The sequence below is a fragment of the Vipera berus genome (genome assembly GCF_964194415.1).
Source record: "Vipera berus genome assembly, chromosome: 11".
Classification (NCBI taxonomy): domain Eukaryota; kingdom Metazoa; phylum Chordata; class Lepidosauria; order Squamata; family Viperidae; genus Vipera; species Vipera berus.
In genome coordinates, this window is record NC_138214.1 from 21,769,314 (window position 1) to 21,785,845 (window position 16,532).

At 48.4% G+C, this 16,532-nt stretch overlaps 1 protein-coding gene across 2 annotated transcripts in view; it reads left to right on the forward strand.

Annotated features, from left to right (window-relative positions):
* ATP7A (ATPase copper transporting alpha) overlaps positions 1–16,532 on the forward strand; it is a 53,467-nt gene that overhangs the window by 31,223 nt on the left and 5,712 nt on the right. For both annotated transcript variants that reach the window (XM_081336946.1, XM_081336945.1), the window contains 6 exons: positions 4,569–4,782; positions 6,836–6,982; positions 14,434–14,576; positions 14,806–15,009; positions 15,674–15,791; positions 16,178–16,280. In XM_081336946.1, the coding sequence (XP_081193072.1) occupies positions 4,569–4,782; positions 6,836–6,982; positions 14,434–14,576; positions 14,806–15,009; positions 15,674–15,791; positions 16,178–16,280 (929 nt within the window). The remainder of the gene's footprint in view (positions 1–4,568; positions 4,783–6,835; positions 6,983–14,433; positions 14,577–14,805; positions 15,010–15,673; positions 15,792–16,177; positions 16,281–16,532) is intronic.

Below are 16,532 nucleotides of genomic sequence, written 5' to 3' on the forward strand. Positions count from 1 at the left end.
TCTGTCTCCTTGTACAGATAATTTATGAAGAAGAGGGACCTTGGAGTCCTAGTGGGTGATCACCTAAACATGAGCCAGCAGTGTGTGGCAGCAGCCAAAAAAGCCAATACAATCCGTGATTATATAAACAGAGGCATAGAATCAAAATCACATGAAGTGTTAGTACCACTTTATAAATCCTTAGTAAGGCCACATCTGGAATGCTGCATCCAGTTTTGGTCACCACTGTCAGGGCCCACCTCAACCCACATCTTAAGAAAGCAGAACTCTTGGAGACAGTTTCTTCCAAGCAGGAACTTTTACTAAGAAATAGGAGATAGCAGGCATAATAGACAGGATCTGAGGGATTCCCTTACAGATTGATATTTTTAAAGTGTCCCCAAGCAAAACCCCACCCCACAGTTCATTCGGTCAGTTCCAGACCAGCCAGTCTCCAGGTGGTAAGTCCATCGTGGGAAAGGAAAGATAGCATCAATCCGGTTCCGTTGCAATATAATCATTCCACAGCTCTTTACACCTCCTTTGGAGAAATAAACCAGATCCCAGAGGTTTGTGTCTTTTTCCCCACCCCTTTTCCTACTTGCCCTGTAAGGAAGGGAGAGTTCAGAGAGATGCATAGTATAAAAAGCAATTGGTTACATTGTAATGGATAGCAGGCAGGTGAATAAACAAAAGGTTGCATTTAATGGAGGAAGTGAAAGCAATAAAGCCCCATGCCTGTTCCCTCTCCCCCTTGGGAATATGGCAGAATCCAGGGGAAGGTGAGATTTGGTTCCAGCTCAGAGGAGATAGTTAGGAATGAAATATAAATGGATTACAAAAAAGATGTTGAGACTTTAGAAAAAGTACAAAGAAGAGTAACTAGGATGATTAAAGACCTGGCGACAAAAACATATGAAGAATGGTTGCAGGAGTTGAGAGTCTAGAGAAAAGAAAGACTAGGGGTACATGATAGCACTATTCCAGTATTTGAGAGGTTGCCACAAAAAAGAGGGAGTCAGCTTATTCTCCAAAGCACCAGAGGGCAGGACAAGAAACGATGGAAACTATTCAAGGAGAGAAGCAACCTGGAATTAAGGAGAAACTTCCTAACAGCGAGGACAATTAACTAGTGGAATGTTGTCTTCAGACGTTGTGGATGTTTTATCACTGGAGGTTTCTAAGAAGAGACTGGATAGTCACTTATCTGAAATGGTAAAGGATCTCCTGCTTGAGCAGGGGGTGGACTAGAAGACCTCCAAGGTCCCTTCCAACTCTATTCTGATTCTGGTGTTGAAAATACTGGGCCCAGGGCAGAAGCTTGAGGCACTCCACTGAATGCTTCCCTCTGTGTAGATGCAGTTCTGTTGAGGACTACGTGCTGAGTGCAGTTGGTCAGCCAGTTATGAAACCATCTGGTGGTGGTATTGTCTATACCACATTTTTTAAAAATCAAGAAATAGACTGTGGTCTATTTTGCCAAATGCCTTACTATGTCCACAACATTTTGTTGGTCCACTAATTTAGTCAGTTCCTCAAAGAAGGATGTAAAGTTTGTCTGGTATGATGCATTTTAACAAGCCCATTCTCGCTTCTAGTGTTCATTTTAGGTGCTTATACAGTTGCAAGAAAAAGTATGTGAACCCTTTGGGATTACGTGGAGTTTTGCATGAATTGGCCATAAAATGCGCTCTAAACGTCATGTAAGTCACAACAATAGAAAAACACAGTCTGCTGAAAATTATACTACACAAACATTAGCTGTTGTCATGTTTTAATTGAACATAAGATGGAAACATTCACAGTACAGGGTGGAAAAAGTATGTGAACCTTTGGACTTAATAACTGGTTGACCCTCCTTTGGCAGCAATAACCTCAACCAAACGTTTCCTGTAGTTGCAGATCAGACCTGCACAACGATCTGGAGTAATTTTGGACCACTCCTCTTCACAAAACTGTTTCAGTGTAGCAATATTCTTGGGATGTCTGGTGTGAATCGCTCTCTTAAGGTCATGCCACAGCATTTCAATCGGGTTGAGGTCAGGACTCTGACTGGGCCACTCAAGAAGGCGTATTCTGTTCTGTTGAAGCCATTGTTTTGTTGAATTACTTGTATGCTTTGGGTCATTGTCCTGTTGCATCACCCATCCTCTGCAGAGCTTCAGTTGGCGGACAGATGGTCGTACGTTTTCCTTCAAAATGTCCTGATAAACTCTGGAATTCATTTTCCCATCAATGACAACAATCCGTCCAGGCCCTGAGGCAGCAAAGCAGCCCCAAACCATGATGCTCCCTCCGCCATGTTTTACAGTGGGGATGAGGTTTTGATGTTGGTGTGCTGTGCCTTTTTTCCTCCACACATAGTGTTGTGTGTTTTTCCCAAACAACTCAATTTTGGTTTCATCTGTCCACAGTATATTTTGCCAGTAGTGCTGTGGAAAATCCAGGTGCTCTTTTGCAAACTTCAAACGTGCTGCAATATTTTTTTTGGACAGCAATGGCTTCCTCCGTGGTGTCCTCCCATTCTTGTTTAATGTTTTCCTTATTGTAGATGTGTCAGCAAAAATGTTAGCATGTGCCAGAGATTTCTGTAGGTCTTTAGCTGACACACTAGGATTCTTCTTTACCTCATTAAGCATTATGCGCTGTGCTCTTGCAGTCATTTTTACAGGACGACCACGCCTAGGGAGAGTAGCAACAGTGCTAAACTTTCTCCATTTGTAAACAGTCTGTCTTACCGTGGACACATGAACATCAAGGCTTTTGGAGATACTTTTGTAACCCTTTCCAGCTTCATGCAAGTCAACAATTCTTGATCGTAGGTCTTCCGAGAGCTCTTTTCTGCGAGGCATGGTTCACATCAGACAGTGCTTCTTGAGACCAGTAAACCCAAAACAGGTGTGTGTTTTTAAAGGGCAGGACGGCTGTCAGCAAAACATCCAATATCATCACACTGATTGGAGTCAAGGTTGGCTCACTCCTGGCTCCAATTAGCTCCTGGGTAAGTCATTAGGCTAGAGGTTCACATACTTTTTCCACCCTGCACTGTGAATGTTTCCACCTTATGTTCCATTAAAACATGACAACAGCTAATGTTTGTGTAGTATTATTTTCAGCAGACTGTGTTTTTCTATTGTTGTGACTTACATGACGTTTAGAGCGCATTTTATGGCCAATTCATGCAAAACTCCACGTAATCCCAAAGGGTTCACATACTTTTTCTTGCAAGTGTAAATCTACTGCTTGATTATCTTTTCCAGTATTTTCCCAGGTAGTTATGTCAAGCTGATTGGCCTATAATTTCCTGGATCCATTTTTTCCTCCTTTTTGTAGATTGGTACCATGCCAGCTCTTCTTCAGTTCTCTGCTAGTTCCCCTGCTCCAGGAGCTTTGAAAGATTACATTCAGTGGCTCTGCCATGAGATCTGCCAGCTCCTTCCCAACTCTGGGATACAAACCATCTGCTCCCCGTCGTTTGTACTTTGGACAGGATTGTTCCTTCCTATTGAAAGGAGCTTTTTTGTTTTGCTTTGTCATTTTTGCCATTATTTGCAAGCTCATTCTGGGCCTTAGTTTTCCAGACTTCCTCCGTGGTAGATTTGGGCAATTTGCCATCTTTTATATTTGACCTTTTGTCCTTTAATTTGTCAGAGAGCTTTTTATGCGACCATGCTGGTCTTGTGTGGATCGTTTGTTTTCCTTTCTCTGTGGCGTTGTTTTTCTTGGGCCTTCATTATCTCATTTTTCAGGCTTTCCCAAGCTTCTTGAACTATTTTCCTTTTAGGATTTCCACCCGTGGAATCCTTCCTAGTCCCTCTTACCTTGCTGTGTGGGTGGGTCACTAGCATCCTGATGATACCTCAGCCCTACTGGCGGATGATCTCACCCAGCGGCTTCAGGTGAAACAGAAGCAGAGAAAATGCCTAGCCCTGAGACTCCAGTGGCGGGGTTTTTGTGTTCTCTGAGTGACAAAATGTGACCATTTTTCCTTGTAGTTGTTTCTTCCTCACTGCATTCATTTTGAATACAGACCTCTGCCTTTCCGAGGAATTCCTCTTTCTCAAAGTGGCTAGACGTGCCTGAAAAAGTCTAAACCTTCCACTTTCTCCTTGATTAATCCAATGAGTTTGCACTTGGTGCAGATCTTTTAGGCTGTTAGAAATTGTCTTGACTGACGTGCACTGGTGAACAGTTCTTGAGTCATTCTCCCATTTTCTCGTTCTTAGCCTATCTCATTCCTCAGGAGTGATAAGAGTATGCAGGAAGTAAAGTGAGATTTAAACGTGCTACCTTTGCTCCTTAGAAAAAAGATGGGTTCAAATATAAGTAAAGCACGGGCAAAATGTACAAGAGCTGTACTTTGCCAGATATTTCAGATACTTTAGGCATATACTGTAATTCAAAACTGCTTGCATATGTCCTTCTTGGAGGCCTTCATACCTTACATGTCCTCCAGATTTGGGAAGGGTTATTATTGCTTATTTTATTCCCACGTCTTGTATTGGAATCTGGATTTGGAGCTCTTGTTTCAGATCATGGTCCTGTTTCTGCCCAGGTGAGTTTGTTGTGTGGCCCTTTCCTTTCTCTAGGAACTGGAGGCAGATACCCTTGGGACGTGCACTGATTTCCAGGTGGTGCCTGGCTGTGGGGTTAGCTGTAAAGTTACCAATATTGAAGGCCTGCTCTGCAGCAGGGGTGAAACCATAGAAGAGACCAATGTCAGGAACGCTGCTCTAGTGAGCCTGGAGGAGAAGGCTGAGCCACTGAGGCAGCCAGCTTTGATCATCAATGAGCAGATAGCAGGTGAGTTCATGTGGGCTGGTAAATGGAAGCTTGTGTTCTTGGCAAGGATTTGGCTTCTGGAGAGCGGAGTTCTGTTTTCTGGATTGGCACGGTATGCCTTGTAGGACAGTTGTGTAGTAATGCTTCCCTGTTCACAGCCATAAAATGTTCCCTTGTTCCCAATAGGAAGCTGCCTACTACAAAGATTCTGCTTTCCAGTAGGCACAGGTTACCTAATGATGCCCATTAAACAGCCTGCTTTATGTAATTGGAATACAAGAGTTTGCAAATGAAGCCTGGGGTCCTCTTTTTGGGGGGCGGGAGGGGTTAGCAAAGGACAGTTGGGCAGGATTATCTTATAGCTTCCCCTGGGCTTTATTGGCCCATTTGGGCTGTTCTGAGAATGGAATCTGGTCTAGATGCGTTTGCTTTGGGCTTCAAAGAAGCCTTCATTTTCCAGTTCACATGTAGCATAAGATTAATCCTAGGCAGAACTGAAAGTAAATTGTGTTCAGCCCTGTGACAAAGGGGAGAAATGCACAATCCCCAGGCCCACTGGGGCTCTTTTTTTGAATTTTAAACGATGATCCCGGCTATTGTCTTCCTGACCAGCTTTCCGAGACTAGTTTATTCTGTGACCATTGAAGCAAATGCTGTTGACTTTGCACAGTAAGATGTTCAATAGCTTACGGGGGTTTTCATTTCGTTCTACAGATGGATTGGACAGCTGATTTTTCTGGAAGACAGTGAGGTTCAAATACATGGAAACACAATTAGGCATAAAATGACATCACTTACAGCTTAAAACAGTCCAACCAAGGTCACATGACTTTGATTTTTGTTTTTATTTCTGGGCAATCGTAATCAGGCTAGTTCAGGTCTCTTTCTTTCCTTAGCTAGAAATGAATAAAGATCATTATCAACTTGGCATTCATGAGCAGTGCCATTTATTATTAAATAGATATCGGTAGGAGTTTGGTAGCATCTTTTCCAACTAACAAATATTATTTTAAAAGCACAAGCTTTTGGGAGTTGCAGCTTCCTTGATTTGATAGAATGGCTAGACTGATGTATGATTTAAATGATGATGAGATAGGGAATAGAAAGGAAGAAAATGGTTAGTTTATGAAGATCCAGGATACACCTGAGACAGATTATCTAGTACTGTACTTTATCAATTAACAACCATAATGTGTTAAGAACCATTGTGTTTGTTGAGATTTCCTGAGATAGCATGACACTTTTTAGTGTACATGACTTCAGCAACCTCTACCTCAATTATGTTATTAATTTTTTCCCCCCATAATGGCATCTATGAGATCTGCTATGGGGTGTCTTGAAATGCTTTGATGCTACTATGTTCTTATTTTGAATCCTTGTTTTGATGACCAACTTCTGTCTATTATTCATTTTGCGCGTCTGTTGTGAGGTATACCTTATGAACATTGGTAGTATCTGAGAGGGATCTAGGTGTCCTCATGGTCCACCACTATATATGAGCCAGCAGTGAGCTACAGTTGCCAAAAAGGCCAATGTAGTCCTAAATTGCCTTAACAGAAGGACAGCATCAAGATCACGAGAAGCGATAGTACCGCTCCATATAGCCCTACTAAGGCCACAGCTGGCGTACGGCATCCAGTACAACAAAGATGATCAGGGGTCTGAAGGCTAAACTGTAGTATGAATAGCTAAGGGGATGAGGTATGTTTAGCCTAATGAAGAGGAGGCTTAGGGATGATTTATCCTCCAAAACATCTGAGGACAGAACAAAAAGCAGTGGGTGGAAGCTCCTTAGAGAGCGATCCAGCCTGGACCCAAGGAGAACCGGCCGCCTCCCAGGCTTTGCAGGAGCGCCATTGCTGTGGTTCTCAAAAAATATTGGACAACCGTTAGTCCAGGATGGAATAAGGATGGGGCTCCTTCCAGCCCTATGATTCTAAGTCCCGTATCTTTTAATACCACTTGTTGGCCTGAAAGGGTGCAGCACATTTCAGCTTTTTGGTTGGCCTTGACTAACACCGTTCTTGGTGTTAAATTGTTCCCCTTTTTTGAATAATGGAAATTTTCCTTTCAGACACAGGGATGTCTCACAAATATTCTGTTCTCATTGGAAACCGAGAGTGGATGTCCAGGAACGGCCTCCTTCTCAGGGGTGATATTGACGAAGCAATGACTGAGCACGAGCGCCGAGGCCGCACGGCCGTTCTTGTCGCTGTGGACGGTAGGCTTGGGGATTTGGATAGTCAGTGTTTTAGTTTAAAAAGGCCGAAGGAGGTGCAGTGAAAAAGGAGGTATAACTGGATGTGTTGAAACAGTTGGGCAGGATAGAAATCAACGGGGGGAAATTATTTCCAATGATGCACCTCATAACAATTCCAAATAATGAATAAAACTCCGGAGTAGTTCTGAATGAGCATTTAGGAGTATTTATTTCATTTACATTTACATCACCAGACGGTCAACACAGAAATCAGATTGACTATATGCTCTGCAGCCAAAGATGGAGAAGTTCTATACAGTCAGTAAAAACAAGACCAGGAGCTGACTGTGGCTCAGACCATGAGCTTCTTGTTGCAAAGTTTGGGCTTAAATTAAAGAAAGTAGGAAAAAGCATTAGGCCAGTCAGGTATGAATTAAATCATATCCCTGTTGAATATACAGTAGAGGTGACAAATAGATTTAAGGAATTAGATCTGATAGACAGAGTGCCTGAAGAACTATGGACAGAGGTTCGCAACATTGTACAACAGGTAGCAACCAAAACCATCCCAAAGAAAAAGAAATGCAAGAAAGCAAAATGGTTGTCTGAGGAAGCTTTGCAAATAGCTGAGGAAAGGAGGGAAGCGAAAGGCAAGGGAGAAAAAGAAAGATATGCCCAATTAAATGCAGAATTCCAAAGAATAGCTAGAAGAGATAAGAATGCCTTCTTAAATGTACAATGCAAAGAAATAGAAGAAAACAATAGAATAGGGAGGACCAGAGATCTTTTCAAGAAAATTGGAGAGATGAAAGGAACGTTTCATGCAAAAATGGGCATGATAAAGGACCAAAATGGCAGGGACCTAACAGAGGCAGAAGAGATTAAGAAGAGGTGGCAAAATTACAAAGAAGAACTATACAAGAATGAGCTTAATGTCCCTGATAATCACAATGAGGTGGTCACTGACCTCGAGCCAGACATCCTAGAATGTGAAGTGAAGTGGGCCTTAGAAAAGCTGAGCAACAACAAAGCTAGTGGAGGTGACAGTATTCCAGCTGAGCTATTCAAAATCTTAAAAGACGATGCAGTAAAAGTGCTACACTCAATTTGCCAGCAAATTTGGAAAACTCAACAGTGGCCACAGGATTGGAAAAGATCAGTTTACATTCCAATTCCAAAGAAAAAGGCAGTGCCAAAGAATGTTCAAACTATCGCACCATTGCACTCATTTCTCATGCTAGTTAAGTTATGCTTAAAATTCTACAAGCTAGACTCCAGCAGTATGTGGATCGAGAACTACCAGAAGTACAGGCAGGATTTCGAAGAGGCAGAGGAACTAGAGATCAAATTGCTAACATACGCTGGATCATGGAGAAAGCTAGAGAGTTCCAGAAAAACATCTACTTCTGCTTCATTGACTATGCTAAAGCCTTTGATTGTGTGGATCATAACAAACTCTGGCAAGTTCTTATAGAGATGGGCATACCAGACCATCTTATTTGTCTCTTGAGAAATCTATATGCGGGCCAAGAAGCAACAGTGAGAACTGGACACGGAACCACCGATTGGTTCAAAATTGGAAAAGGAGTCCGGCAAGGCTGTATACTGTCATCTTGCCTATTTAACTTATATGCAGAGCACATCATGAGAAAGGCAGGGCTAGATGAATCAAAAGTTGGAATTAAGATTGCCGGAAGAAACATCAACAACCTAAGATATGCAGATGATACCACTCTAATGTCAGAAAGTGAAGAAGAACTAAAGAAGCTCTTGTTGCGGGTGAAGAAGGAGAGTGCAAAAGTTGGGTTGAAACTAAACATTAAGAAAACCAAGATCATGGCATCTGGCCCTCTCAATTCCTGGCAAATAGATGGGAAAGAAATGGAGGTAGTGACAGATTTTATTTTCCTGGGCTCCAAGATCACTGCAGATGGGGACTGTAGCCAAGAAATTAAAATACGCTTGCTCCTTGGGAGGAAAGCCATGGCAAATCTAGACAGCACACTAAAAAGCAGAGACATCACCCTGTCAACAAAAGTGTGTATAGTCAAGGCTATGGTCTTCCCAGTTGCAATGTATGGCAGTGAAAGCTGGACCATAAGAAAGGCTGAGCGCCAAAGAATTGAAGCCTTTGAACTATGGTGCTGGAGAAGACTCCTGCGAGTTCCTTGGACTGCAAGGCGATCAAACCGGTCAGTCCTAGAGGAGATCAACCCTGACTGCTCTTTAGAAGGCCAGATCCTGAAGCTAAAACTCAAATACTTTGGCCACCTAATGAGAAGGAAGGACTCACTGGAGAAGAGCCTAATGCTGGGAAAGATTGAGGGCAATAGAAGAAGGGGACGACAGAGAATGAGGTGGCTGGATAGAGTCACTGAAGCAGTAGGCGTGAGGCTAAATGGAGTCCAGAAGATGGTAGAGGACAGGAAGGCCTGGAGGAACATTGTCCATAGGGTCGCGATGGGTCGGACATGACTTCGCAACTAACAACAACAACAACAAATTTCATTTACAATAAATGTAAATGCGCAGTCGTTTGACATTTTAGAATTTGTTAATCATTATCATTGACTATTTTTCTTTAAATAATGCAGATATATAAACCATCAAATAGTCTTGCCTTCAAATATTCAAAAGAGTTGTTTCAATATGAGATGGACAGCAAATTATTAAATAAGTAAATTGATTCTTATTAAACTCTTTTAGAAATAAAATATTCCATTTGTTTCATTGGAATACCGTATATACTTGAGTATAAGCCGAATTTTTCAGCCCACTTTTTGGGCTGAAAAATTCCACTTCGGCTTATACTCCAGTCAACAAAAAAACTTACCGAGGACTTGTGCGCGGCCGAGGCTTTGGTGCTTCCGGGATCGCGCGCACCTCTCCCAAGCCACCGCCATCCGGAGACCTGCCGAAGTTTGGGGAGGTGCGCGCGCACCTCCCCAAACGTCGGCAGGTCTCCGGACCTCCGCGCCTTGCCTGCCTGCTTCTTTCCGCAGCGGAAAGAAGCAGGCAGGCAGGGCGCGGAGGAACGGAGACCTGCCGACGTTTGGGGAGGTTTGGGCGCCTCCCCAAACCTCGGCAGGTCTCCGTTCCTCCGCGCAGACCTGCCGACGTTTGGGGAGGTTTGGGCGCCTCCCCAAACCTCGGCAGGTCTCCGTTCCTCCGCGCAGACCTGCCGACGTTTGGGGAGGTTTGGGCGCCTCCCCAAACCTCCCCAAACCTCGGCAGGTCTCCGTTCCTCCTGCCGACGTTTGGGGAGGTTTGGGCGCCTCCCCAAACCTCGGCAGGTCTCCGTTCCTCCGCGCAGACCTGCCGACCTTTGGGGAGGTTTGGGCGCCTCCCCAAACCTCCCCAAACCTCGGCAGGTCTCCGTTCCTCCTGCCGACGTTTGGGGAGGTTTGGGCGCCTCCCCAAACCTCGGCAGGTCTCCGTTCCTCCGCGCAGACCTGCCGACGTTTGGGGATGTTTGGGCGCCTCCCCAAACCTCCCCAAACCTCGGCAGGTCTCCGTTCCTCCTGCCGACCTTTGGGGAGGTTTGGGCGCCTCCCCAAACCTCCCCAAACCTCGGCAGGTCTCCGTTCCTCCTGCCGACCTTTGGGGAGGTTTGGGCGCCTCCCCAAACCTCGGCAGGTCTCCGTTCCTCCTGCCGACCTTTGGGGAGGTTTGGGCGCCTCCCCAAACCTCGGCAGGTCTCCGTTCCTCCGCGCAGACCTGCCGACGTTTGGGGAGGTTTGGGCGCCTCCCCAAACCTCCCCAAACCTCGGCAGGTCTCCGTTCCTCCTGCCGACGTTTGGGGAGGTTTGGGCGCCTCCCCAAACCTCGGCAGGTCTCCGTTCCTCCGCGCAGACCTGCCGACGTTTGGGGAGGTTTGGGCGCCTCCCCAAACCTCCCCAAACCTCGGCAGGTCTCCGTTCCTCCTGCCGACCTTTGGGGAGGTTTGGGCGCCTCCCCAAACCTCGGCAGGTCTCCGTTCCTCCGCGCAGACCTGCCGACCTTTGGGGAGGTTTGGGCGCCTCCCCAAACCTCCCCAAACCTCGGCAGGTCTCCGTTCCTCCTGCCGACGTTTGGGGAGGTTTGGGCGCCTCCCCAAACCTCGGCAGGTCTCCGTTCCTCCGCGCAGACCTGCCGACGTTTGGGGAGGTTTGGGCGCCTCCCCAAACCTCCCCAAACCTCGGCAGGTCTCCGTTCCTCCTGCCGACCTTTGGGGAGGTTTGGGCGCCTCCCCAAACCTCCCCAAACCTCGGCAGGTCTCCGTTCCTCCTGCCGACGTTTGGGGAGGTTTGGGCGCCTCCCCAAACCTCGGCAGGTCTCCGTTCCTCCGCGCAGACCTGCCGACGTTTGGGGAGGTTTGGGCGCCTCCCCAAACCTCGGCAGGTCTCCATTCCTCCGCGCAGACCTGCCGACGTTTGGGGAGGTTTGGGCGCCTCCCCAAACCTCCCCAAACCTCGGCAGGTCTCCGTTCCTCCGCGCAGACCTGCCGACGTTTGGGGAGGTTTGGGCGCCTCCCCAAACCTCCCCAAACCTCGGCAGGTCTCCGTTCCTCCTGCCGACGTTTGGGGAGGTTTGGGCGCCTCCCCAAACCTCGGCAGGTCTCCGTTCCTCCGCGCAGACCTGCCGACGTTTGGGGAGGTTTGGGCGCCTCCCCAAACCTCCCCAAACCTCGGCAGGTCTCCGTTCCTCCTGCCGACCTTTGGGGAGGTTTGGGCGCCTCCCCAAACCTCGGCAGGTCTCCGTTCCTCCGTGCAGACCTGCCGACCTTTGGGGAGGTTTGGGCGCCTCCCCAAACCTCCCCAAACCTCGGCATGTCTCCGTTCCTCCTGCCGACCTTTGGGGAGGTTTGGGCGCCTCCCCAAACCTCGGCAGGTCTCCGTTCCTCCGCGCAGACCTGCCGACCTTTGGGGAGGTTTGGGCGCCTCCCCAAACCTCCCCAAACCTCGGCAGGTCTCCATTCCTCCTGCCGACCTTTGGGGAGGTTGGGGCGCCTCCCCAAACCTCCCCAAACCTCGGCAGGTCTCCGTTCCTCCTGCCGACGTTTGGGGAGGTTTGGGCGCCTCCCCAAACCTCGGCAGGTCTCCGTTCCTCCGCGCAGACCTGCCGACGTTTGGGGAGGTTTGGGCGCCTCCCCAAACCTCGGCAGGTCTCCGTTCCTCCGCGCAGACCTGCCGACGTTTGGGGAGGTTTGGGCGCCTCCCCAAACCTCCCCAAACCTCGGCAGGTCTCCGTTCCTCCACGCAGACCTGCCGACGTTTGGGGAGGTTTGGGCGCCTCCCCAAACCTCGGCAGGTCTCCGTTCCTCCTGCCGACCTTTGGGGAAGTTTGGGCGCCTCCCCAAACCTCCCCAAACCTCGGCAGGTCTCCGTTCCTCCTGCCGACCTTTGGGGAGGTTTGGGGAGGCGCCCAAACTTCCCCAAAGGTCGGCAGGAGGAACGGAGACCTGCCGAGGTTTGGGGAGGTTTGGGGAGGTGCCCAAACCTCCCCAAAGGTCGGCAGGAGGAACGGAGACCTGCCGAGGTTTGGGGAGGTTTGGGGAGGCGCCCAAACCTCCCCAAACGTCGGCAGGTCTGCGCGGAGGAACGGAGACCTGCCGAGGTTTGGGGAGGTTTGGGGAGGCGCCCAAACCTCCCCAAAGGTCGGCAGGAGGAACGGAGACCTGCCGAGGTTTGGGGAGGTTTGGGGAGGCGCCCAAACCTCCCCAAAGGTCGGCAGGAGGAACGGAGACCTGCCGAGGTTTGGGGAGGCGCCCAAACCTCCCCAAAGGTCGGCAGGAGGAACGGAGACCTGCCGAGGTTTGGGGAGGTTTGGGGAGGTGCGCGCGCACCTCCCCAAACCTCCCCAAACTTCGGCAGGTCTCCGGACGGCGGCGGCTTGGGAGAGGTGCGCGCGATCCTGGAAGCACGGAAGCCTCGGCCGCGCGCAAGTCCTCGGTAAGCTCCGGGCGGTCACTTGCTTCGCGTCTCCTGAGGGAAGGGGGGGCGACTGGAGCGGGCGTTTTTCCTCGCCTGCTGGGCGCCGCGATTTGCCCGGGGAACGCGCGGGCCCCGAATGGCAGCGTGGAGCTAGGAAGCGGACAGCCAGGGCTTCCCCGAGAGCCGCGGCCACACAGGGTATTCCTGTGTATTCAGGCTTGCAAAATGGCGGATCGAGCCTCTGCTGGCGGCAGAGGCTTGCAGAACGGCGGATCGGCTTATACTCGAGTCAATAACTTTTTCCAGTTTTTGGGGGTGAAATTGGGGGGTCTCGGCTTATACTCGAGTCGGCTTATACTCAAGTATATACGGTATTTCAATCATATAATTGGCCTAAATGGAATGTCACAATGAACCAGGGTTAGCCCCAGCTTGGAGGAACCCAGTATTTTCCTGCTTCCATTGGCTTAAACAAACTTAGGATGATTCTCTGTGAAGGTGTGTCACAATGTGCAAATCGCGCCCTCCCTACACATATACAAGGGACGTGGTGGCTCAGTGGGTTAGGACGCTGAGCTTGTCGATCAGAAGGTCGGCAGTTTGGCGGGTCGAATCCCGAGTGCCGCATAACAGAGTGAGCGCCTGTTACTCATCCCAGCTTCTGCCAACCTAGCAGTTCGAAAGCACGTAAAAATGCAAGTAGAAAAATAGGGACCACTGCGGTGGGAAGGTAACAGCGTTCTGTGCGCCTTTGGTGTCTAGTCATGCCGGCCACATGACCATGGAGACGTCCTCGAACAAGTGCTGGCTGTTCGGCTTTGAAACGGAGTTGAGCACCGGCCCCTAGAGTCGGAAACGACTAGCATGCATGTGCGGGGGAACCTTTACCTTTACCTTTACACATATACACATTTCCTGTGACTGTATGTTTCTAAAGACTGATTTTATGGCTGAGGGGTTTTACACATTTTTCCTAAGCAATGATTCTCTCTCAGGCCCCCCCCCCGAAGAATAATTGCCCCTGTCTTTTGCAGATCTGCACCTTGTTTCAGCATTTACAATTGCAAAAGGTGGAGTAATGCTTGAGCCTCCACTGGCACCACCCTGATTGCTTCTGAGGCCTGAAGCAAGCCTAACCCAAGACTTTTTTCTCTCTTAATCCTAACCATTTTGGCTCCTGTAAATCCCTTCATACCATTCATATAAATGCAAATCATTCATATAAATGCAACATGATATATTTTTAAACTTTATGATCTTCCAACGCACCATTGTTACTACTTTGTCACGCCGTTGTTTGTAGTCAGTCTGTTGCTCTTGTAGCAACTAACCAAGTGGCCCACTATTATTACTCTTTAAACTTATAGGCTGCCTGACTGTCAACAACTGTGGGCAGCTCACGACAATCAATAAATTGTTTTATTGTAATGTATCAATAAAACCAGTAAAAGATGAAAATGTAACTTAAGTCAGATCCCAGTAAGTTTAGGAAAACATAATGGAAAAGGAGGCCTTTTCCAGCGGCATCTGTGCTTTCATGAGAGCATGTTTGTCTTCTAGGGGAGTTGTGTGGTTTGGTAGCCATTGCTGACACTGTGAAGCCTGAAGCGGATCTTGCCGTGCGGACTCTGAAGGGGATGGGTTTGGAGGTGGTCCTGATCACAGGGGACAATGGCAGAACTGCCAGGTCCATTGCTTCTCAGGTAAGCTGCTGGATGCCCGAGGGTTCTTTTGGCGCCTCCGGGGCTTCAAAATGCAGTCAACTTGTGTTATATTTTCACTTTATCTTACATGCCCTCACTGATGATTGGAGCTGTGCCTTTGGAAAACCGGAATCTCTTGAACTGGAAGGCGGCCTTGGCTCACCCTGATTCCAGGGCAGAGTGCCGTTCCTTCCTTTGGGCTCCTCAGCCTTCTCTCTCTCGTTTTTAGGTTGGCATCACCAAAGTATTTGCGGAAGTGCTCCCTTCCCACAAAGTTGCCAAAGTGAGGCAGCTGCAAGAAGAAGGAAAACGGGTGGCCATGGTGGGTGATGGCATCAACGATTCCCCAGCCCTGGCCATGGCTAATGTTGGCATTGCCATCGGCACAGGCACCGATGTGGCAATAGAAGCAGCCGATGTGGTTTTGATCAGGGTAAGTTGGGCGCTGGAGGGGAAGACTCCGCCAAAGAGCAGAGGCTAAGCCTGCATCCATTTGTGCATTTCCTTTCTGAAACGGAGAGGACTCCAAGGGGCTTTTAATTCAAGCTCTGCCTGATGGACAGGTCCTGCTCGAGCTGCCCGTAGGACACCTGCAGTGAAGGGAGCTCACTGCCTCCGGGCCACCCGTCCAGCCCTTCAGCTGCTCTTGCTTGGAACGTTCTCAGAGCACCTCTTTTCTTCATTTGAGTAAAGAACGGAGAATGTTTTGGTGAAAGGGGAAAAGGCCCAGTGGGGGGAGAGGTGGTACGAAGTGAGCAGGCTAGAGCCAGGATTTTTAAAGATTATTTTCTATTTCTTTTCCTGGTAAAGCGCTTATTTATTGTTTGAGGCCTCTTCCATCTGGCCGTGGGGACCCAGCAGTCTAGTGGGAAGCAGATTAAGGGAGAAGGGATGCAAAGCAGACCTGGGGGTTATAGGTTGTCCAGCCTGTCCCCTACCTGTTTTTTTTATTATATATGTATTTCTGAAATGGTCCAATGGTGTTGAGTTTTGCTGAGGTCCAGAAAGCGATGTAGCTTTGTTAAGTGTTACCAGGAATCTAAAGTGTTGATTGATAGAATTAATCATGTTAAGTATTTTCTGAACCTATTTTGCAGAATGATTTGTTGGACGTGGTGGCAAGCATAGATTTATCACGGAAAACGGTTAAAAGGATACGGATCAACTTTGTCTTTGCTCTCATATACAATCTTGTCGGCGTTCCTGTTGCTGCAGGTAGGGAGCGTCCCTTGGTGTTGAATGGCTGCGTGGCGTCCTCCACAAAAGGCCTGTGAATTAATGTGCATCGAGCTCTTTAAGTAAAACAGAAAGCTCCGGGAAACGGAGAAAAGAAGCATGAAGTGGGCATCAAATTCCAGACTTTCCTCCCACTTTGCTTCAGCCACTTTCGGTAGAGAAAGGAGGGGTTCTTGAGTTTAGGGGGGCAAAGACATTTCTCCTCTGCAAGTGGCTTCTTCAATCCCCTCTTTTCGATTTGGGTTCGAGTTCCTCTTCTACCTCCTCCTCCCCACCCCAGTGACAGGAAGTAGTTGTGAAGATGCTTCACGCTCTGCGTTCCCATTGGTGTTTCCAAGTTTGACCTCTGGCGTGCTTGGCCCTAGGCGTCTTCCTGCCGATTGGTTTGGTTCTGCAGCCTTGGATGGGATCTGCAGCAATGGCAGCCTCCTCCGTCTCCGTGGTCCTGTCTTCTCTGCTGCTCAAACTGTGAGTAGCTCTGCAGACGGGAGGGGAGGGGCGACGTGTGCAGGAGAGAGAGGGGGAGGAAGAAGCAGAGCAGCTCATCTTCAGCCATTGCTCAGGGGTTCCTTTTGTGGTGATCTTCGTTAGTGAAAGGCCGTCCAGAGCCTGATGGTTAGCTAAATGACGAGGAGAGGCCAGAATACATTTCAGTTGTCTGCCTTCCTTGTGGGCCGTGTCCTTTAGTGAAAGAGCCGGGTATCAAGGGCGGCAGAGTTG